The sequence below is a fragment of the Pundamilia nyererei genome, unplaced genomic scaffold (genome assembly GCF_000239375.1).
Source record: "Pundamilia nyererei isolate P.nyererei 1_Seehausen unplaced genomic scaffold, PunNye1.0 scaffold00024, whole genome shotgun sequence".
Lineage (NCBI taxonomy): Eukaryota > Metazoa > Chordata > Actinopteri > Cichliformes > Cichlidae > Pundamilia > Pundamilia nyererei.
Window position 1 is genome coordinate 2,839,347 of NW_005187425.1, and position 24,474 is coordinate 2,863,820.

The 24,474-nt window shown below is 38.5% G+C and overlaps 3 protein-coding genes across 4 annotated transcripts in view; 2 read left to right on the forward strand and 1 right to left on the reverse strand.

Annotated features, from left to right (window-relative positions):
- Positions 1–4,305, reverse strand: part of rgs7a (regulator of G protein signaling 7a) — a 49,963-nt gene extending 45,658 nt beyond the window's left edge. For both annotated transcript variants that reach the window (XM_005727390.2, XM_013909398.1), the window contains exons 1-2: positions 4,076–4,305; positions 3,055–3,173 (exon numbers count right to left, since the gene is read on the reverse strand). In XM_005727390.2, the coding sequence (XP_005727447.1) occupies positions 3,055–3,132 (78 nt within the window). In that variant the 5' untranslated portion in view covers positions 3,133–3,173; positions 4,076–4,305. The remainder of the gene's footprint in view (positions 1–3,054; positions 3,174–4,075) is intronic.
- A 2,857-nt stretch (positions 4,306–7,162) lies between these two features.
- LOC102214299 (ubiquitin-conjugating enzyme E2 D4-like) lies at positions 7,163–11,474 on the forward strand. Its single transcript, XM_005727392.1, has 7 exons — positions 7,163–7,334; positions 7,896–7,959; positions 8,077–8,108; positions 8,851–8,928; positions 9,165–9,270; positions 11,061–11,154; positions 11,234–11,474. Exons 1-7 carry the CDS (start codon positions 7,311–7,313, stop codon positions 11,277–11,279), a joined length of 444 nt encoding a protein of 147 aa, XP_005727449.1. The 5' UTR covers positions 7,163–7,310; the 3' UTR covers positions 11,280–11,474.
- Positions 11,475–13,560: 2,086 nt separating this feature from the next.
- Positions 13,561–24,474, forward strand: part of bicc1a (BicC family RNA binding protein 1a) — a 55,172-nt gene continuing 44,258 nt past the window's right edge. Inside the window, exon 1 of the mRNA XM_005727393.1 lies at positions 13,561–14,063. Within this exon, the coding sequence (XP_005727450.1) occupies positions 13,871–14,063 (193 nt within the window). The 5' untranslated portion in view covers positions 13,561–13,870. The remainder of the gene's footprint in view (positions 14,064–24,474) is intronic.

Genomic DNA, 24,474 nt, shown 5'->3' on the forward strand with positions numbered 1-24,474 from the left:
AGATAGATAGATAGATAGATAGATAGATAGATAGATAGATAGATAGATAGATAGATAGATAGATAGATAGATAGATAGATAGATAGATAGATAGAGATTTCACATACATAGTCACACACACATACGAAGACACAAACACACACAAAGCTCGAGCTGATGAGAGATAATGTTCCCTCCTCATACCGAGTGGCTGTGAACCAGAGCTGTTTTAGGCTCGCATAAAAAATTCAGAACTCTCTCTTAGCAACATTCGCCCTACATAAAGAATACACACATGCTCACACACACATCAGAGTATCATTTATGTCGTGCACATGTGAGCAGAAATGAAAATACACATATTGAGAAAACCCAGGAACACTTCATGATATTGGCCTCGATTGTTTTATGTTTGAGCAGCCAGACATTAAAGAGGCTATTATACGCAAGGTTCCACACATAGCATTAATTTATTATTTATTGACTCTATTGATTAAACATTTCATTGGCATTTCTGATAAACTGGGGACATTTTACGTAGTGTTAGCTTTACATGCAAGCAGTGGTTGTGTAAAATTTCAGAGTTGCTGTTGCCAATAAATCAGTTTATCAAAAAGCCAGCTGCACGTGTTTGTGCTTGTATTTCTGCAACTATTTCTGTGTGCATGTTTTTCAATTTTCAGCACATCCATGCATGCATCTAAGCAAGGCGTTTAAGTGCATGCGTCCTTGAAGAAAACAGGCATCTCTGCACACATCTCCACAATGAGCAGGTCAACACCTCGGCTCAACCATCCATTTTCATTAGATGCTAATGACAGGAGTGGAGGGGCGGATGTGCCAGAGAGAAAGATTCAGAGAATAAAAAAGGATATAGTTATGCTCCCTGTGGACTGACTATCAAACCACTATCTCCTGTCATCAAGCATAAAACTCCCTCTGCTCAATTACATAATCATTCCACATACACTACTAGCAACTGTCAAGCAGACGTGGCCAGTTGCTTACAATCAAGATTTTATTAAGAGTTTTTATTATGTATTTATGAGATGGATGTAGAAGAAGTCTGCGGAGGAAAATGGAGAATAAAATGTTTTCCACTTGAGAATTTAGCTCATCTCAGTGTTGCCCTCTCAGTGTGGGTTGCAACACCTCTGCCAAGTCATCTCCATCTGAAAAGCATTTAGGGCGCCTGTTCATCCTGGCATTATCCGCATGTCTATACAGACAGTGCTCCTCCAGTTCCAGTTTGTGTTAAACCCACTCTAGAAACAGGACTTCGTCCTTCCTGGCTTCACCACAGCCTTTCATTCTGCAGAGTATCTAGGTCAGTTGATGTACAAAAGCAAACTGTGACCATGTGTGGTCAAGTGGTGTGAAGTGAAGAAGCTTTATGACTAAGATATCGGTCTGGCCAAAATAAATAAATAAAACAGAGTGGTCTGAAATTAGTCTTCCCTCATTATGTTGAAAAAAAAAAGAGATAGTTCTAAAAAACACAAAGTTTAGTTGCTGAATTTATAGTAAAAGCTCCCAAGTGAAGACACACACTAAGGTTGCCTATGTCACAGAAACATCAGAGTATAATCAAAGAAACAGATCAATATCAAGAGAACTGAAACAACATCACATGGAACTAAATAGATGGAAAGACCTCAAATCAATCAATATTTGATGCACAAATCAGGATGTGGCTAGTTTTCCATGCATTGGCATATTGTGATACTCTGCCATGTTGAAATGAAATTTAATGACAGACTTCTTCCCCTGTCGCCACAGACTGAACTGACAAAACTAGACGCATGCACCCATCCATCTCAATTGCCCTCAATATTTGGCCTGTTTAACGAACAATCTAGCTTCTGAGTCTGTCATCTTACTTTGGGAAGTTCCTAAATAACAAAGCGCTCCTTCCTGCTGCAAACATCGCACCACATCCAGCAAGTCTTCACCCACACTGGCAGTAATATTGCCTTGCACGCTGTGAGTGCTATAAAAGACCGTCAATCCATGACACCATGCTAAGCGTATCCTTTCCATGGTGTGCAGAGGCTATTGCAGATAGAACAGCATTTGCTGATGGGTGAATAGAATGAAATAAAGACATTCACTCCATGGTTGAGTCATCCACAAGTAAGATGAGAAAATTATCACTTCACTGCTGCATCTGAGAGAGCAAAGTGAAACAAGCCACTGTTGTTGTATATGTTTAATCAATTTGCAGGTCACTGTGAGTTAAAATCCAGCAGCACTTACATATTAAGCATTGGATTTTGCTTACATATACAGCAATGTTTAGCAGAAAAACATCAGAAAAATCCAGCTATTAGGCAATGGCAGTGCCACCAGGGAACAGAATCCTCTCCTGGTGGTAGCAAAAGCAATTTTCTAAATGGCTTATTTGTAGGTTAATCTTATATCTAGCCTTACTGTTTATGTTCAAAGCAAAGGAAACATTGTATCTAAATCAGTGCACCCAAGGAGCAGTGCACATAACCTTTCATATTTGTGTGATGCAATATAATATAAGTGTCAGAGTTTCTCTAAGAAACTGTAACTCAATTCTCAAAACAAACATGTTACCTTGCCTGCAGATTATTATGATTTCATGTAACTGTTTAATGGCTAAGCAGTGCTGGATCAAGATGTCTCAACAGTGTGACAGTTCACTCCAAACCCTCTCCCAAGTGTTGACTGTAGTAGCACAATGAGTAGGGAAATACACCAGTGCTGCGGATTAAAACCCTGGGCTTCCTTTTTTCTTTTTCTTTTTTAAATGAATGTAAGTTTGTTTAAAAAAAAAAAAAAAAGCTCCAGTGTGTATGCAATAACAAGTATTATTGTACACTTGACTTCATGTATGTTGTGAGAGAATAACTGAATGAACTCTCAGTGTTCTCATTAAGCATTTGTAACATCTCAATCCTAGACCAGCCATACCACAAAAACATTGCCTTGCCATTAGTGCTAGCAACTGCCACTGCATGGCTCATCGTTGAGTAAATTGATGCAAGAGAGACACACATGCTTACGATCTCCCTCACACATGCAGACTAAAAATAGCAGCTGCCTTACCTTTCTGTACACTATCATGTTGGGGGACTCATCTGCTACCCCATTGGTCCCCTGCCCACTGCTGTTGGTCTGTGCCATGATCCAGCTAGTAAATCTGCCAGAGGAAATGTCAGGTGCTCCTGTTGTGGACAGAATGGATATTTTGGCACGTCAGAAGAACAACGAAGCCTAAACGTGACTTTGCCAAAAGAGAGCAATTTACACGCCTGTGGTCTGCATCGTGTTTCAGTGTATTTGATACTTCAAAAGGGAACAGATGTTCATTGCTCCAGTTTGGCTACGTGTTTTGACATTTCACAAGGTCTTGACAAGGACATTTTTAAGAAAAAGGTGGTTGCTTTAACACAAAGTGTGGCTACTGGTACAGTACACATTCCTACTGAATGGGACAAAAGTTCAACTTGAAAAGCAATGATAGGTAAATGGAAGGACTAGCCTACTGTCACTCTTGCCTCAGATGAATTCGCTGTGCAGCACAGTCTAAAACGGCAATCACCTTTGACCGTTTGTTTACATCGGAGAGTTCTCTCACGCCCTACATGGCACATACTACGGATGCATCCTAAGGTTGCAATAGCAAGATAAGGTGAATTATAGACCTTGGCAGTGGTAAATGCAGTAAAACAACACACGGTCCCTGGAGGAGGCAGGCTACTCTACAATGCAGCCTGGATACGTGCATTCGGATGTAGTAGCCATAGTCAAAATGTGCAAGACTGTGCAAATGTAATGGATATGGTATGCACATTACAGCTTCATCATTCTTTCTTCCCTTTACGACACCCACACGACATCCTTGGGAGGTTTAGACTGCAACACGAACAGCGAAGTCATGTAACACGCTCTTAACATGAAGCCGTTGGCTTTACTATATCGGGCTTTTCTTACCACAAGCCACTGCCCGTTTAAGCACCTTGGACAGCTACTGCTAAACGCCCGCGTCCCTTATCTTCTTGGACGCCGCTTAAATACACAGAAAACACAGCGACGTCGGTCACGGGAGGAGAAGGGGGGCGCTTACCTGAAAAAACACGCAGCCCGCTGTAGGACTCCTGAATCCTTGCAGGGATGGAAGCCTTGTCCTTTGCTTTCAGTATGTCAACTGGCAGACATAGGAATGCGAGGGGTATTCATTGGCAACGTGAGGAGGCAGACATTCGGCGGACACTTGGTGTGGTACAGCTCTCTGTCTCAGTCTCTCATCTCCTCTTTTCCAAGCGGTGCTCAGAATCACGGGCGCGCCACCCCGGAGCGTCGAGAGCGCGCATCGATCTATGACCAATCGCGTGTGAGGAATAAATTACAACCCGTTTTGGAGACATACAGCTATTATTTTTTTCAAGCTAAGATTGTACTGCTATGCACTGCAGCGAAATGCTCATTGCGAAAACCAGGACAAGGCATCTTAAACCGATAGCTTATTAATATTGATACAACTGCAATCTATAGCAAAGGTCATGAGAGGACACTACAATTTTCTGTGCCATAAGAAGAAACTCGTTTAGCTGTTGTCCAGACTGAATATGAACAACTGAACAAATACCATTTAGCCCTGCAGTAAACACAAGAATTATACAGCGCTGACGTAGTAATATGCCTTATGATACATCACAAGTGTACCATGAAGCGTTGTTGTGAGGTAAATGAAACCATCCTGAATTACATTACATTTATATTAAAGTCTCACTACTTATATTCCAATACCAAATAAATAGTCTAACTACTTTCTCTTTATACTGTCACTTTTACTGGCAATAAACAATAAACTTGGACTACTAAAGAACATTTAAAGTCTTTAGGTAACGCCTACGTTTTTGTTGACATTTTAAAGTTCATACAGTATAAAAATAAACTGAAAGACGAGCTGGCGAAACCAAAAGTCAAACAAATCTTGAACAAATCTTGTGCTTGTTTGGGGGAGAATGATGTATACGCAAACGTCGAGGTCAGCTTAATTTTAGGCCAACATTCATTTTTACAATACCTTTGCAAATCTGCCTGTTCTGCCCAAAGAAGCGGATGAGTATTTCTCTCACCAAAACGAATAGCTGAGGGTATGCAGTACGGCTTTAAACGATAATAAGATATGGCGTTTCAGTCAAATTCACCGTTTGTATTTTATAACACTGCAAGTGTAAGAACTGGGATATACCGGCAATAAATTTATATGACTGGGCATGTCCAGTGCTGCAGTGATAATGAATAAATAAATGCACTCTGTGGCTTTGTGGTATGCAACAATCCAGGCGTGAAAGATGACAGATGTGCCCTTTCTCCTAGTGTATGTAACTGTATGCTTATCTCTCTACAGTCCTTCCTTCTTTGCTCTCGTAGGAATCAACCACTCTACAAGGTTGGCCAAACATCCAGTCCATTCCCTGTTTTCCTGTGAGCTGCAGATTTGTGAAAAATGTGCTACAGTCATCGGTATGCTGCTATAGCAACTTTGTAGAGGTAACAGGCGCCTCCAGGTGACTGTTGCTGTGAATTGGATGCTATGTAAGTAAAACTGAATCTAAAATTGAATTGAATAACGGGTTTTCAAACCTGATAATGAGGTAAGTGATGTCATATTTGCTCATGGCTTTGCGTTTCTTTAATTGCTTCTTTATAATCTTTCATGGACCCTAGATTTATATATATAATTTTTTTCCCTGGGTTGGGTGGGGGTTCGGTTACAATTTTGGCTCCGACTTGCCCTTAGTGTCATTTGATAAAGCTACAATGTAACTTTGGGATGAAATGGCATTTATTTTGCACTTTTTTAGTCTTACTGACCAGTTAAAGTACTTTAAACTACAAATCACTTTCATCTTATTAGTGATTTAGGGGAAAAAAAGTCACTAAGCCTTGAACCCCAGGACTACAGTAAGTGTTAGAAATGTAGGTGTCATAATAAGCTGATAATTACATCTTTTTTTGTTTTGTTTATAACAATAATAAGATAATAAGATGTGATTGAAGTGCAGACTTTTACTGTTATGGCATGTGTCAGCTCGACAGGTCACTAGTGTTTATTTATGATGTCTGATAATAGAAGAAGCAGGGTGTATAGTAAAGTGTACACTGCTATACTTTCTGCTCAGATCCAGCCAAATGTTGCAAAACTGATTGGACAGTGCTTCAGAGTGCAAACAGTAACAGCAATGGGCTTTTAAAAAAACAGAAAATTATGTTAGTTTGTCTAATTTATTTTTAATCTCTGTAGTATGTAAACTATGTATACATCCTATATAGATTACCATGTATCAAAATGGTTGTATTTGCAAAAATATTTTTCATAAAATCCTTTGAAGTAAAGCAGAAAGTCTGCTCCACATCGTGATTGTTTGATAATATCTTCTGCTATTTTGTTACTTTCCTATTCTATGTTATACAAATAAGTTTTATGTTTTAATATTCTATGATTTAATACTATCTAATTCGTAAAAAAAAAAAAAAAAAACCAAAAAAACCCAATACAAATATCTTGATGTGCAAGATTTTAATAGAACAATATGTCATGCTACTGATTATATAATTTATTTCCCTGATCAACACTCCAATGCTTTATTGTTTGGTTGTAATCAACAGAGTCCCAAGATATCCTTAAGTGTTCAGTGAAACTTACATCATAGTGAGTTCTGACTAGCTCCAAATAGGTTTGTGTGTGTTCAGTTTCAAACATGTTCCCCAAAAATCAGACATTAAGTTGTAATATCAAGGTAATTTTCAAAAAGAAAGAACCCCACTTGCAGTAAATGACATACTTAAGCACCTTCATGTCAAACATATCCTTTAACAACAAACTAGCAAGCTGTTTATTTGTCAAGTTAGACACCAAAAGCATCAGAATACTTTATTAATCTCATCTGAAATTATGTACAGTTAAAAAATATGAAAGCATGTAAAGTTTTATTTTTTTAACTGTATTAAAATACGTAATCAGTTGTTATAAACCGCTGCATAATATCAGTAAAGAAAGAATACATAAGGTGTAGTAGTAAGTTTGCTAAGTTAATTGTTCACTAATTTCTAAGAAGAGTCAATTTTAAAGGATGATTTGTTCCTCGGTGAACGGTCCCTTTAAGTGGCTTGACTAAAGACTCCAACCCCCACAATGCACCGGTCCGTTCTTCAACAAAAACGCGGAAACAATAGAGGCAATCAGTTTGTCAAAACAGATAACACCGAGTCGGCAGAAAGTGAGCGTAGTTGGTGCTGACAGCTGTCAAAGTTAATATCTATCGTCTGTCAAACGATCTAAAAGACTAGCCATGGCTCTGAAGAGAATACAGAAGGTAAAGAAAATAATCGTTTTTTTACATAATTTGTTTGATGTACGGTGTACAGGTCGGAGCGATGCGGAAACATAGCTTTAACGGTAGCGAGTCGGTTGTCTTACAGCATATTTGCTAGCGTTATCAGTGTTTTATAATGTTTTTAAATTCGCAATGAACAATTGTCAGTATTTCTTTTTTACCGTCTGCAAGTCATTTGAGCCAATACAGGTACAGAAATGGAATAACAATCCTTCTGTTTTTTTCAGCCAGGCTTTTCTTTTGTGATATTTAAGTTATGCTATTGTTGGGTGTATGCCTGTCGCCGTGTTGAAGAGACTGATAAACCTCTTTAGGATCAAGTATTTGAGAAAGGGCCGGGGTTTTATCGTGTGACATGTTGTGCATTTTTGCAGGTTTATTAGCCTAAATCCAAACCCGCTGCCGGTTGTAGTCGTGGTTTTGTTAGATTTAGAGGGTAGTTTGCCCACATTAATATACAGTCTAACAAAATGTAACGCTTGTGTTGCTTCTTAATCAGTGCACAAGCTGACAAACTCTAAAACTGTTGATTTTTTTCAGGAGTTAAATGACCTACAGAGGGACCCTCCAGCTTCATGTTCTGCTGGACCTGTTGGGGAAGACAGTAAGTGTGACTTTTGGTTAATTTTGCTACTTTTTAGTCATGTCTCAAAGTTTAGTTGTGTCTTTTGGGACTGTGTTGTATGCTCACATGCTGTTTCTTTATCGTTGTTTTCTTTAGTGTTTCACTGGCAAGCTACCATCACAGGACCGGTGAGCTTTTTCTGGATATGATTCCTGGACATTTTCTTTTTAAACCAAGCTGCTTCTGGATCTCTAGACAATAGTGTTTTATGTGGAGTTTACAGCCCTTTCTGTTCTTTATGGCCAGCACAGACTGGCACACTCTATCCTGATGCTATTCACTGAAGGCCAGGTCATTATTGAGGCCATATATTGTATCTCTCATGCAACACATTATCGATACACTGATGGCAAGTGTCGAAAATTTTTTTGAAACATGTAGTCACTTTAAAGTGCATCCTCATGTGAGTTTGAGTCGATAGAGTCACTATTTCATAGTTGTTGTTTTTTTAAATGGAGAGACTTTTTAAAATACCGAGGGTGAAGGAAGCAAAAGTTGAATAGCTTCTTGTGACAAAACTCTCTGGGGGCATAAATCAGTAAACAGGGATAGAAAATTGAAGGCTTTCCAGTTTTATCAATCCATTCTCTTCCAATTATCCTTATCAGGATCACATGGGAATGGAGCCTATCCCCGCTATCATAGGACGAGAGGCACGGGAACCCCCTGACACTAGTCTGCTCCAACTAGTTTTGCCGATATATACACAATGCCTGCTTTTTGCTCTTATAATTGTTTGATCATCAAGGATCGTGACATTACTGTGATATTGTGGTAAGATATAGTGATAGTATCACCGGTGACTATATCCCTGTAATTAAGAAAGAAGTGTTGGGTATGACTTTAAACCAGTTTTCTACTTTATTTCAGAATGATAGCCCATATCATGGAGGAGTTTTCTTCCTTTCTGTGCATTTCCCCACTGACTATCCCTTTAAACCACCAAAGGTAAGTGTATTTGTTCTTGAGACTAATTGTCTCAGAAGTACTACACTATACTATACCGATAACACTATTTTTGTCACTGTATAGAGTAAATGATTAATGAATATTGTATATTGTTATTAGATCCAGTTGTATTCAGAAAATGAATGGTATCTTTTAAATAAAAATACTGTTATTACAGTATTTGTTTTTTAAATTATAGCTAATTTTGCACATTTGTGCTTTGCTTTTATTTACAGGTTGCCTTTACTACGAAAATCTATCACCCAAACATAAACAGCAATGGTAGCATTTGCCTTGACATCTTGAGGTCACAGTGGTCACCTGCACTTACAGTATCAAAAGGTAACCAAATCCATGTCCACATTCATTTTTGCTTTATGATTCATTGTATTTGATACATTTACTTGTACTCTGGTTTTTAAGGACCCCTAAAACTGAGAGATTTGGATTAACTGTTCATCCTGTTTTGTGTTTTAGCATGGACAAGCAGTTTTAGTTTAGAAATTCATGTGCACTCAGGATATCTGCTCTTGCTCTTATAACTGGATTCCAGCATTATTATCTTGACTTGTGCTTATATTACACCCAGTAGCTGGAGTCTGCACGTTACTTAACAGCATGTCAGCGCATACATGGGATTCAGTGAAAAGGGGTATACGCCTACCTTTACCATATGACTAATACAAATTCAGCAAGGCAATTCCTGATGCCAAGCAACAATGCCATGTTTAAATTATTTAAAGATGGTCTACCTGTTTGATACGAGCAATGACAGTATAAGTCTTAATCATTCTGACACTTACATGCTTTTTTAAGAGAGATGTCCTCCTGTATGCCAAGGTTTTCTTGGCCGTTTAAAACACATGCTCCTCCCGAGCCGCTCATCACTACCTGTGACCTTGTGCTCCAGCTGAAGTAAGGACAGCAGCTACTTACTACCTGTCCTGCCCTAATTCGTCATCCTCCTTCGCATGAAAAAAAATGGTGTAAAAGATGGCTGTAGTTTCCAGTTCTAAAAACTGAACAACTCCAAAGTGCCTTAAACTTGCATTTAAGGCACTTTTAATCCACAAAAAAACAGCCCTCAGTTCCCATGCTTTGCTATACAATACTTTGCAGTTTTCAGGTTATACTATATAAATAAAACATAAAAGTTTTTTTTTTTTAAATTTTGGTAAATATAAAGATTTATAAAGGAGGATAAACCAGGGTTTTCTCATTGGCATGTAGTTAGTCAGATCCACCTTTCTGCAACAACAAAAACATTCATCTTGTAGCTTCACAAAGGAACTTGATTAACCTGTCGATGACTTCATGGCGGTCCCGACTCTTATGCAGTCTAGAGAAGGAAACAAAGACGTCTATTGATTACTAGTAGTTAGCATGGATAACTAATCATAGTCAGTACTGACCCTGTTGTCTATGCTAGTAAATGTTGTGCAATTAAATATAGGATTTTTTTTCATGCTACTGCTGTCTCCATACAGATGTGCCTTATCAGATATAAACAAAGGTAGCGAGTTTGCAGCAGTGTTATTTGAAAATGTAAATGTATCAGTGTGGATGGATAAATTACAGCAGTGCCATGTCAGATCTGTATCTGTTTTGCATCCGTTTTATTTTGAAATCACAGGAAATGAAACTTTTTAAATAAATCAATATAATTAACAGTTAATTGAAATGCTGGGTAAAACATAACATGAGGTGGGAATTTCAAAGATGAGCATAATGCATTATAATGCACACAGTTTGCATTGAAGCAATCCGCTGTCTTGTCACGAAGTCTGGAGTCTTCCAAGTGAATGATTTCTAGCCCTTAGGAAAATGGGTAATAGGATTTTTTTAGGGTTGATTATCCAGAAATGTGACCTCTGCACTCTGTGCACTTCTGTCAGAAAAATATCAAATGCATGTTTTATGTTTAAATACACTTACTAAAGACCTACACTAACAGGATTTTGATGTCAGTGTACATCAAATCAAAGCTCATTTATTTGTATTTCAAATTTAGAGTTATTCTTGTGTATATGAGGAGCTTGAAAAAATAAAAATAAACTTTCTTAAAGTGACCATGGTGATTTAATTAAATTAGATTAATCCATTTATTTTCTTATGTGTCTTTGTTTCAACAGTTTTATTATCCATATGCTCACTGCTTTGTGACCCTAATCCAGATGATCCCCTAGTCCCTGACATCGCGCATATTTATAAATCAGACAGACAAAAGTAAGTACAAAGCCGATTGTTAAGAAAACACAATTACACAAGTACACAGTTCTCTTAACATGATTTTCTTTCTCTTTAGGTACAACAAAATTGCCAGGGAATGGACCCAAAGGTATGCAATGTGAAGGACTGATGTTCCAGCTGCAAAGACGCATCCCTCAACACCTCAGAATATGACTGTTTAATTGCTTTATCCTCACTGGTTCTAATTCAGGTGTTTGACATGCTTGAAGCACTTTCTCTACCCAGACCTTACTTGACTTAACTGCTTTTAGTGTTTATTTTATTTTATTCTCTTAAATTGGCATTATTATTATTATTATTATTATTATATATGAGATGGAAGTTTGGGGAGGTTCTTTTACATTTTTGCTGTATGGAATGGTACTGAATTTATTTTTCATGATTTTTTTTTTGCATTAAAATATTATGCAAAAAGTGAATTTATAATTGTTTCTCAGGAGTACTCACAACTAAACTGAAAATGGTTCAGTGATAACTCTTCATTTCTACAACCAAGTCTTGGTGTCATAAACCTGACCACTAGGTGGCAGTCTTTACTTTTTACTTGCCAAACATTTCTGGTGGATAATTTAATATTCATGTTTGTGTTACATTTAATTCAGGCCCATTTGCTAAATGGTTAATTGTGTGGATAGTGGCTATTATGGAGTGTTGCTCTGGCTATGAACTGAAAATGAGGCCTGTTCTGTCAATTGAAATCAGACCACCCATTACCATCACCTCTGCTCCTTCCTTTGTGCTGATGAAGCTCGTGTCTCCATATAAGTGGAGCACTTCCTGTTTAAAATCGAACTCAAGCATGTTTGCCCAGCTGTTATTACACTATTTTATAACCACTGCTTTCACAAAATGGCTTCAATTTGCAAACCACTTAGAAGTTTTATCATAAAGTGTGAGCCTCTCTGTCAATGATTTAAATCTTGCTGCATTTTAAAATAAAGCAATTTTTGCCAATGGATCAAGAGAGAAAAGCACAGTTTGTGCATATGTCAGTAATTATAATGATATAAATGGCTTTCTTTGTGCATTTTTACTTTATTTACCATAAACATATTCTGCATGGATGATGTAGTCTGGTTTTAGTCTGCAGTAAATACAACATTCCTCCAATGAAAAATAATTCAGACTTTGTTTTCTCATTTTGTATTGTTCTGGATGTTAAAGGTTGTTTTTAAGAAAACCTAATAGTTGCACAGTAAGCTGATAAAACATCAAAGCAATATTTGATGTGACTTTTTCAGACTATTGGATTTACTAATAGTCTAAAGAAGACTACTCGTACTGTTGTCTCACACTAACAACGTCCTGTGCTTGAATCCAGTGAAACTGGCTGTAGGTGTGAATGGTTGTCTGTCTCTGTGTTAGAGAGGCTCCAGCCCCCCACCCACCTTCAACCCTCCACAACCCTGAACTGGATTGTCTTGGTCTTAATAACTCTTACAGCCTGCCAAGAAACAAGCATCCTAGTGTTTTTTTCCTGACCATTTAAATAAGCATGTAGGACATTCAGGTGGTTGCTTTACCCTTGACAGAATTTTTTGAAAGTTTAGCTCAAGGGAACAGATGTCAAAGCTCATCTGCATTTTTAGAAATGCAGTTAAAACTTCTCTCATAAGACTAAAATTAAATTGTCAGGTACTTAATAATTACCACTTTTAATCCCAGATCTCAGGAAGAAGTTGGAAAACGAATTAGGCCAAGAACCGTGGTCCTGCGGCTACATTATTAGTTTGCAGTGTGATAAAAGCTCCATCTGCCACATTAGGGTTGTTAACATGGAGGTTTGTTATGTCTGAATTGGCTGGCAAGCACAGCGTTAAGTGGCACCTTACATTTAAATCAAAATAAAGATTAGCAATGCTGTTCCTGTTGTAGAGGACAAACCTCTGAGATCAGTGAATATGAATAACTCTGGATGTCCATAGCTGGCATTACTGAGTGACCTCTACACTCCCTTTTGTTTTGTTTTCTCTTTCCTGTATTACTTCCCTTTCCCACTCTAGTGTTTCCTCTATAAACCAATAGATAGTTTGCCTAGGGCTGTTTGGAGGGGAAAAAGTCACAGCAAAATTGGTTTATACACACGTCAAAGCTGTCTTTGTGTCTAATTATTTATAGAGACTTGATTGTCACGTCTGCTGGTAATTTAGTATAATTTTGGACTCATAATAACTATGATTTCCGTGGCTATAAATGGCAATATAATCCCTCAACAGTTTCCCATAAATGAGACATACAAGTTGTGCCCTTACGAGCATAAACACAAATCAAAACCAAAAACTCTCACATATTCAAGTTTGGGGAACTTCTCAGGAACCCAGGGGGAGGTATAGATCCTCGAGAAAAGTTTCTGGGAGGAGTCCCGCTTTTTTTGCAGGATGACACGTGAAACTTTCCTGAGGAGTTGCTTGGTATGTTTGGTGCGTGTACTGTAGCCGTCCGTTAACTCGCCAGACAACCTATAGCGAGTGGTTCCGTGTGCGCCTGCCTATTTTTAGAAGCCTGCCTAATGGGGGGAAACGAAGGAGCTTAAAGAAAACTGCAGAGGAAGGTCACAACTGCGTTGAGATGAGCTTCCACAACGACTCGAAGTGACGGAATAAAAAGTAGCAGAAGTAACGGCGCTTTCCTGCTACTCGACCTAACTTTGAGTTAAACGCAGTGGCCGCTGGAGAAGTTTCCGTGCAGCACAATGGCTGCCCAGTGCGACGCTTTAAGCGGATACTTGCAGCAGTCGGACCAGGGCTCCAACAGCGAGCGCAGCGCAGACTCTCCTCTGCCGGGCTCAGAGGAAGATCTCAGCGGCCCTCACTCGCTGCCAGACCCGGAGTGGACTGAGGAGAGGTTTCGGGTGGACCGTAAAAAGCTGGAAGTCATGTTATTAGGTAATAAAATTAGCCATGTGCAAAGTTAGATAGCTTAAACATTTAAACGAACAATGCCTTGCATCCCGAAGCAGCTTTCGCCCGGCCCTTTGTTTATTTTAGACTCATATAATCAAACTTTTTCGAAGTTGTTTAAATTTCAGGCCTCTTATTCGGGGAATTTGAGCGTGTCATTTGCTTAATCCGAGAAAAATCAATTAAGTCAAATGGGCCGCGCCAATTAGCTATTGACTTCCAATTAATGGCGTGGACATAAGAAAACAGCGTAATAGCTAACCACTCAGAAGCTGTGGGCAGCCCTGGAAAAATGGACGTCCACATTTCTTAATTTTTGCACCTTAACAAACAGAAGGTCGAAGAAGTCGGTTAACCATCATTGAAGGTATTTTTTTTGGGTAGTTGCGTGCTCCAGCCACAGGCTGTCGCTGCAGCAACTACTGCAGTCTGCATTTGTTTGTAGAGTAAACTGAGTGTCTGGCTCTTTGCAAAATAGTCTGCATGATGCAAAACCTTTGCTTGACTTTTAGAAAATAATAAACTGGAAGTTGATTAGTTACCATAAGCGTTAAACAAATCCAGTAGCAACAGCTGTAATTGCATCACACTGTGTGATCCATTCTGTCTTCAATACAACAGAATCCTGATGAAAAGTTAAAAGTGGGATCTCTCCTAATGACGTGCAAGTGACAATGAACACTTAAACAAGCGATGACAGGCTTGTAAAGAGAGGCCCAGTCAGACTCAGTTAAGAGTTAAGAGGTCCCTGGAAACTCAAAAGGTTGATGTAATTTATCACAGATTTCAAAACGCTGGAGTGTGGAATATTAGAGCATTACATAAGTGGGCTGGATTCTTTATCATTTCCACAGGAAGGCAGTGACTTGGATCTGATGAGCAGCCAAACAAGACTTTAGGAGGAATATTATCAGTCATAATCATGTTGAAACGCTGTCAAGGACACTATATCGTGTGTGTTGACAGCAGTAATGACTATTGCTTAATATTTTTTTAAGACTTTAACTTGGGGAATGCGGTTCATCGGTTTAGTCTGAGCTGTCCTAACTGGAACTAGGCTCTGAAAAGAGGCAGGTTTTGAAGTCCATCCCTTATACTAAAAACACAGACATACACATGCACACACGTAGTTCCCTCTTGAGAAAGTCCTTGCTGCTGCCTAACTGCTCTGTACATTCCTCAGTGCTCCATGTCATCCCCAACTCTTCCAGGAAAACAACTTTGCTAGAGGCTGGCCCTAAATCCGAGTGTTCCGGACACACCGCACGCCACGTCATGCAGTGTGTCTGCGTGTGCGTATGCCATATGTAATCTGTACAGTTTGTCAGATTTTTATCTTTGCCAACCTCTTGTTTCCCAGTTGCTCTTTTATGACATCATGGCTGACGCTGCACATGTTGACATTGCAGCTAGGATGCAGAATAGGAAAGGCTGTTGGGATCCACTCTTGATCTTTATAGTCAGCTGTAGGTGCAGGTTTAAATACCACAGTGCTTTAACAGTTATTTTCACTGGTTTTGATCTGAAGCCGAGATCTGAGGTCTCCTCATAGCTACCTTGGTTATCTTGCAGTAAACATTTTGCAATCCAAGCGTGTGCAGAACATTGCAGACGATTCATTAGGATAGAAAAAGTTCAAAAGTTTGTTTAAGCCTACATGATCATATATTCTCATTTTTTTAAAAATTATTATTATTTATTTATTTGCTCAGTAGGTGTAAATTCACATCCCCTTTGTCGTCATCCCGTTTGGTCAGAGCATTCTAACATCTGGCTGTGTTTTGATTGGATAGACTGTAGATTTTGATGTGGTACATCATGTTCTGTAGGCCAGAGTTTTGGAGCATAGTGAAATCATTTTATGGGAGCTCCAGTGTATTTTTACCCAGTGTTTTATTGTCTGTGAGGTATCTCTGGCTTCTCTTTCTTGGAAAATTAAGTGTTTTTGACCCCAGAGAAAGAGCTGTGGGTCAAATCATGCAATAACCTATTCTTTTTTTTTTTTTTTTTCTTTTTTTTTTTTTGCCGGATTCAGGTAATGTTCCTACACTGTTTGCATTTTTGCTTTGTTAAAATACAGATTATATGTAAGCAGCTGGCATACATTTTATTTTATTTCATTTCTTTAAAGACATGGAAAACTTTTACAGTACTGCTTGGAAACTGCATTCACAACTAATCTTCAGGGAAACTGATGGGAGGATTTGAGGCAGATGAGAGATGACCACTTGCCTGCGTACCATGTGGTTAAATATTCATCATGTTTAATTCAAAGATTCCAGTCTGAAACAGCAATGAATAATATATATAGTAAGCTTTCATACGGTACATTTAATCTATTGTTTCAACTCCAAGCATTTTATTCACCGGTATGGGATATGACCCTCTGTAGCTTTATATTACAAGTGCATTTGCTTTTATTGGCTTCCAAATGATTTCTCAGTATGAAACCTAGCTTTATTTAGAACATACAGGTAAGGGGTCAGAGAAGGACATCAACCTACTGAGAGCCCTTTAGTCAGGGGTTGCATAAATTCTGGTGAATAAAAGTGACCCAGTAGCCCTCTGTGCCCATTAAAAGATGTTGGTGAGTCACCAGCACGTCTCCACGACTTTGCACTGAAACAGATTCCCATGATACACACTTAACCTGCTGTTCGAATCAGCCGCATTTTACTATCCCCCTGTTCTGGCACAGTTTGCTTCAGGAGAAAATGGAAATTATTAACGGCTTTTCAATTACAAATTTACTGTCTCTCGCATTGGCAGGGACACAGGTTCCTGGGCTTAGATCAGTAAATAGAGTGTAAAGTGACAACAAAATCTCACCCTAACAGCTATCTGGATTTACTGTTGTACTCTTGGCACCCGCAAATAGAACTCCCAAGTTAATGGCTTGGAGACATTAACAGAGGGATGGTCTTGTGTGGGCAGGGAACAGTGTAAGAGAACTTTTGTGCCTATTACATCGCTATTCAAACTCACGAAACTAAGAAACTGGGGGCAAGTGTGGGAAAGAGGTAACATTTGTTTCCAACTCCAATTATCAAAATTGAATGCATCTGTAAGTGCAACATGATTTTCCGTGAGTTTTCACACATGTATTACCTATGTGCTCTAATATGCATGGCTCAACTGTAAAAGCTCTGGATCATTTAGACTACTAATGATTAGAGTTAAGCTGTGTTTGTGAGTGAATTTCGGCTCCTGGTGGGCCACTGTTTATACACATCCTAACAACATGTTTGCTGAGTAACTGCAACAGCAGCCTGCAATTAGACTAAGTGAATCATTTTCGTCACTGAACTAATTTGTTTTCCTGCTTCTAAACCACACACTATTGGTTAGGCTTATTTCTAAATGGAAAAACCGCTGCATATGACACTGAGAGAATTTTCAATTATTTTCAGCATTATAATGAAGTTATTTTAGACACTAGGGGATCTGAAGATACTGGTACTAGTTCACAATTTTTGAATTTGTGGGACGGAATGAAAACATTTTATTTTTAAGCAGTGTAGAAATTCTAAATGGTAGAATAGACCTTTAGTGGCTTGTTTCTATATCTAAATGATGAGGTGTAGGTTTGTGTGTCTGTGTGTGTGTGGGCGGGCGCTTAACCTCCTCTTCCTCCTGGATGCTGGGTAAGACTCGCAGGCAGGAAGTGAGTGTCTTTTGGGGAATGTGCTGCAGGCTTTCTCTTGTTCTCCCCTTTTATTGCTCCCTCTTGAGTATTCAAACAGTGCTCTGGTGTTGCAGCTTCCATCACATCCACTGTAGAGTTGTTGGACTTTCCCCAAGTCTTTATCTCATACTAAGACACGATCCTCACTTTAACCTTCAAACCCAACCAAACGCAGGCAAATCACACATCAGAAACTCTATAGTTTAGCTGCATGATTCATTTAAAATAACTGAACTTTGATAATGTAAGGCATGACATTAGCTGTTTGCAACACTTTGCCTCACTCGTCCACCCAAAATTGCACAGCGGTGCCGTCCAAAGATGTCACCTGCTGTCGGGAACAACTTCAGTTCAGCATCTTGCTAAGGGCGTCTCACGATGTGGAAGAGCCAGGGACTGAATTGCTAGCCATTAAGCACCACAATATTTACCTAGTCTAAAGTGAAAGTAAAGATGGAGAAGCCTTACACAGTCCAACTTTTGAAAAAATTTCAGTCATGAATGGAAAATATGTGCAGGGCCAGCGCAAGAGAAGGAAAATCCCATATGTCTGAATGTAAAAATCCTTCTTTTTTTGCTCTGATGAGTTAGTCATCTGTTTCTCAGAGCTATTGTGATCTTTAAAACAGATTTTGAATGTAATTCAATAAAAATGTGTTATACTTGTAAATGTGCCAGCAGAATAGATGTACTCTTCTCTCTATTGGAATCGGTTTTGCCTTATTAGACCTAAAAAGAGATCACTATGATTGAAGTTTGACTTATGAGAGAGTTTAAATCCCCAGTGATCAACTGATGGAAGAACTGAGATGACCGTTTTTGTTCATATAAATACTTTTTATGTACTGTCACACTGCAAAAACAATGGAGAAGGATGGGATGGGTGCTGGCTGTTGTCCCAACAACAGTTTGCTAAAAGGGCAATCAATTATGATTTTCAACCAGAAAAAAATGATCAAGTAAGCTGGCAGGCAATGCTACATTGAGCAGTTTATAATTATTAAATACTTTCATGAGTTTTCTTCTTTGCATTTTCTAAGAAGTTGGAGAATTTTTAGGCTATGAATGGAAAGATTGTAAGAAATGATCAAAAATAGTTTTTTAAGAAGAATTCATGACACTAAAATTGTAAATCGCCAGATATGGAGAGGAGTATACAGGCAATACTGTATGTTTCATGTCTGAAAATGCACCACTAAACACTACACGATATGTTCTGTGCAGCAAAAGTTGCCTGACTTATTAAAAAGAAGACATGCACTGAAAGAATATGTGTATATTGCATTTTTAGAGCACTTTAATCACTGAATCATTTATTGTATTCAAACACACATCAGCAAATACAGTTCAGCAGTATAAATGATTAAGTTCATTTGCCTGCTGGTTTTACTCTTGACTGGATATTGCCTGGTTGCAGTTTGCCACATTTCCTCTCTCCCGTTTTCTCCTGGTTTTTGCAGATTTTACTGAAACATGCTGATACAATTAAACAATTCTATTCGACTTTGCTTACGCGTTGAATTCCTTCATCCTGGGCATGATGAGGCTTTCAGGAGCTGTAATATAATTGAGCTTCAGTCGGTGGAAAAACCTGTAATTCATTACTCAAGAAAATAAAACCAGGAGTCTTATTTCAACAGTCCAAGTGGAGCTGGAGTGCTGTGACCCAATTCTATGCTCCTAGAACTGTAAATGGGCTGAAATGAATACCTGTTTTTCTTCGTCCCTCAAACCTCTCTTTCTTCAACTCTTTTCAAAGTGCAGATTTACATTCTGTCTGGTTTGCGGTTGCTATTTTAGAAATGTTTCATGTGGGGCACCCCCGACTTATCCTGCGCTCATGTGCGCTCACCACACTCGCATAAATGTGCACGCACGCGCACCCCACCCAGCCCTTAACCACTCCCCCTAGAGCTTTCATTGTTTATCTATGGAGAACCTTGGGTTTTGGCTTGTTGTTCTCTCTCCTCATTCAACATCCAGTACAGCCTGCCTTTTCTCCACTTGCCTTGATTGGGGGGAAAACGTTTTTTGTTTTTTTTTTTAAATTTTAATAAGGGCACCTTTTCGATCTGGTTCTTCCCTTTGCCAGAATACTCATTGCATGAACAAAAGAGAATAGCTGGGGGGGAGCAGTCCTTCTCCCTTTATTTTAAGGTTAGCCAATGTCATTGATTTCATTATGTTTTTCTTTGAACTGTTTAATAATGCGCACACTATTCTGATTGATCGCATTAGCCTAGATAACACAGAAAATTTGAAGAATTGTTGCATGCATGCATCTAAGGATTTTCTGCATCTATACAAGGAAAAAATGTGCTGTTCTACGGTTGCAATGCTGATGAACAGGACATGTCAAGCGATTTCTTAACAGGCCAGTGTAATGTTTACAGAGGAGCTCTCAGCCTGTTAAATGAGAATAACTCCCTATGCTCCATGGGGGATCTAACACAGTAGATACCAGGCACCAGGAATGTACAGCATTGTGTAATCACTTGGCAGTATTCACACAAGGGAGGTCATAACGCAGACATGTTATCGAGAACAGCTTGATACTGGACTGGTTGACCCTACTACCCAGGATGCTTGAGTATAAATAAATCTCGCTGCTAATATGATGTAGAAAGTCTAGGTGTTTATGGATAGATATATATTTTTAATTGTATTTATTTTTTAAAGGTGCTTTAAGGCTGTTCTGAAAATTTTCTGTGCTGTCCATTCTTGTGCCCCTGGGGTCAGTGAGTAGTCTTTCTCCAATAGGCTTTTATCATTGTCAGACAGCGACATCTGGCACTTAGCGGGTGTATTTGATAGCATAGTTGCTTGGCAACCCAGTAGGAGTTGAGCTGTTTTGAGAGACTGAGAGTGACGACTTCTCACCGTAGGAATACAATAACAGGTGTTCAGCTTTGTGGATATTGATGGTGTTTTTTCAAAGCTATAAATGTAACAGCGCTATAAAAGCATCAAGACAGACTTCTTGATTTTGAGTAATGGTTGATTACTGCTTTGTTATTGTTGTCACAATACCTAGAATTATGCAATCCTCAACCCAAATCAAGGGAAATCTATAGTGTTGATTGTTTTGTGCTCAAAGCTAATGTTAGACTTTAGATGACAGAGCATGAAATCTCAGTTGACAGCTGTTTTCACAGGCCACTTCCCAAGTAAATCCCTAAATGAATATCCACACACAAATGTGCAATATTTGTATGCAAAGGACAATAGTTTGAGCATTGGACACATTATGGTTTCCATCATGTTTGAGTAGGTTTTGGTTGTATGCAGGTAAACTGTGTGTGGAACACAAGTGGGAACAATTTTCTCATTTCAGCTGCTTTTGTAAGCAATGGCCTCTACCAGAACAGTCTTGAACCCGATATCTGATAGACTGTCTTAGCTACACCGGATGCACCAAAATGCTGGTTGTTGCCCCCAGTGGCAAAATTGGCAAAGTTTAGCAGATGGAATCCCAAATTGCTTTCCAAGTAGCCCTAACAAATGTGAACTAAATTTTCAAAAAGTGTCTGTTAGGTTAACAGTTATCCTCATACGATCAGTAAATGGCAGAACTGATTCGTTCTAAAAGGAGGATTGCAGTAGGAAGCATAATTGTCTCTAACTAAACAGATTCTGTCTTCCAGGGCTTTTTTTTTAATTGTATTTTTATTTTATGTTGAAAGCTGAGAATGCTTCTCTGTCAGTTTAGATAAGCTCACATAAAACAAAACCCTTGGCTCTGTTGTATTCTTACAGTTTCCTAATCCTGAAATGGTAATCAGATACTGTTGTTGCCTTGGAGAAACAGATGAAATGAGTCTCAGGTGCTATGTAGATGCCATCTTGCCAAAAATATTCCAGAGCAGTTTACAGGGAGACTCGAGTGTTGGGTTTTGTCTGTTTTCATTTAAATCTCTCAACCTTTTACTGCCAGGTACTTGTCAGCTGCGTGGTGTTACACTTGTAGAAACTGGCTTTCATGCAAGATATTCAGACTTGCTGGTTGTGAGCAGCTCTAATTACCGAAAGACAACCTCACTCAACATTATTGATTGTGTTATTTATCATTTAACTAATTTGGAGGGGATTTAAATTATAGTGTGTAACAGAGTCTCGCATCAGTTTGTGTAATGATCACAGTGTAGATTGATGAGTCGTGTCTCTGAGCATGGCTTATCATCAGTGTGGTCTCATCTGTGCTGACTTGTGTCCATTTACATGAAATTAATATTTTCAACTTTAAAAAAAGGGGAAAAAACAAAGTCAACATTTGGGGCTAAAGGAGTTCATGGTAGATCAAATAGGTCAGCTCACAACCCAAGATCAGTTTATACATATCACAGACTTTCTCATGTAATTTGCATTATTTTTAAATATGATATAATTAAAATGTCACCTTCTTAAGTCAAAGTATTAACGACTAAGATATTCTATGACGTGGTATTAAAGTTTTTAAACCATGCCGTCCTAGCCAGGCCTGAAGAAATTCTCTATAATGCTTAAAAAAATACATGTGTTCATGTGTTAACAAGCATTGCACGTGCATTTGTGGTTTGCAATAGCTTTCTCAGGCCCTCTCATTAGCGCCATGTTAAATCAGCTGAGAACTGCCGCTCTGACTGTGGGGAGGGACATTAGAAAGCTGCTGTAAAAACATCCTCGTTTTCATAAAATGTGGGAATTGTAGTTTTTGCAAGCTTGTTGTTTTCCTGCGAGCATGGAACGGTTTATAAATCTGGCTTTCATATTAATCCATGTCTTTAGTTTTGGTATGCTAAGATGTCAAACCTTTCCTAGGTTTGACTTGTTGTTATGAAGTTCACCACGTCTTTTCTTAGCTTAATGCTAACGTAGACTTTTCTGCAAATGTTCCAAGTTTCACCTTAAGTCCTCTGTGGTTAGTGCCAGTACAATACCTACAGAGGTTTCTAAGCAGCCCTGCAGTTTAGAGATTTAGGTGGTGCCTCTCTTTGATTTTTGCAATTTAAAAAGATTTTGTCTTCAAAGAAATCCTTTCACATTAAGGCCTTTGATTGCTAAATCTTGCACAGTGCAAATACCAGAGACCAGAGGCAAAGTGCCGTGTGTAGTTTCATGACTAAAACTGTGTGTTTTAGTCAGACAACCATGAAAGCAGAAAAGCAAATGTGCACATGTCAGATTTTAGAAAAACATGTATATGCATGATCCTCTTTGTAAATCCCAGTGATCTTGTACTTAGTTTGAGAAATTTGCACTCCTATTTATGGCAAATGAAACCACATTAAAGAATAGTAGTGGCGGTAGCACTGTTTTTGCACCAACATCATCTTATAAAAGCACTGTATGATTTTAATTTCACATTAGTAATTTGCAATGTATTTCCACAAAACCTGAAGTATGCATATAATATGAGATCAAGTTGCCTAGCAACCACCTATCAACATACAAACAAAAGCCTGGGCATAATAAGAAGACTCTTATAATATGTCTCAGCTAATTTTTCATCTGCATCTTATCAAGCTTGACATTCTTAAGAAAATGTGTACACGTGGTTCAAAGAACACATGCAGTCCGCACATGCTTACGTCACATTTAGTTTATGTGTCGGGGGAAAATGTAAACAAATAGTTTTTATCCATACAAATTGTTTAGATAGCGAGCCCCAGGTGTACAAACTCCTGCTTTGTTATTTAGTTGGTATTAAATAATTGATTTTGACACATTCAGCCTAAATGGATAATTACTTTAATCCTTGCCATGAAATGTTTGCACTCTAGTTATTGGGAGAGTTGTGACTTGGCTTTAACAAAAAACACAAAAAAAGAACTTGAGCTCATGTCTCAGATTTTCCGTTAAACCAGTGTAGCATAAAACTGAAACTGTCCAAGGGTGAAAATATTAACGTCAAAAATATCTTTTTATTTGATTTATTGAGCCCTATGTCTCTATTGTTTGCTTGATTGTTGTGTGTGGAATGAAGCCAGAACTGTAGAAATCAACACTGTTTACATTCCTTCAACGTCAAAACAGCGGAATCTCCCAGAAAGTTGCTCTTTCCACAAAATAATGGATACCAGACCTTACTCCATCTGCCAGCTATTAGGCCTGTATAGGTTTTTTTTTGGTTTTTTTGTTGGTGCAATGACAGTGATTAGTTATATTAAATAATTATACAGAAAGCGTTGGAGAGTGTGGATCTGATTAACAACAACTATTATGTCTATTTTCTCAAATTAATACAATCGAGTCTGTTGCTTTAAGTTAGTGTCACATTATTTGTACCATATTTTCAAAAATACATCAGAGGACATAATCCATTGCAAAATGTGAACTGTGCTCAGGGCCTTTGGCTCATTTTTCAGCTGTGATGGCTTTACAGTACACATTGCTGGGAGGGAGGAGCATTGCATTGTCCTTGTGTAACCTGGGTAGGAACAAAACTATGGATCTAATGCATTTGAGAAATGGAAGTCTCTTTGGTATGAGTCTGGGATTGTATATACTGGTAAAATGTATTTTAAAGTCTGGATATATTCTGTTTTTCAGCTCTCATGCAAATATTCATTTAAATTGTCCAAAGGAAAGCTGATAATTTAAATTGGTTTTCTCTGTTGGTGGAAAATAACAGGCTTCTTGGTTATCTAAGTACAGAGGCATGAGTTCTGCAGTTTTGTTTTGTGTGTGTCTGTGTGTGTGTGTGTGTGTGTGTGTGTGTGTGTGTGTGTGTGT

Bases quoted from the DNA above. Each gene is read 5' to 3' on its own strand.
- LOC102214299 (XM_005727392.1), top strand. From the start codon at position 7,311: ATGGCTCTGAAGAGAATACAGAAG. The intron at 8,929-9,164 runs GTAAGTGTATTT...TTTTATTTACAG, and splicing joins ATCCCTTTAAACCACCAAAG to GTTGCCTTTACTACGAAAAT. The intron at 11,155-11,233 runs GTAAGTACAAAG...CTTTCTCTTTAG, and splicing joins TATAAATCAGACAGACAAAA to GTACAACAAAATTGCCAGGG.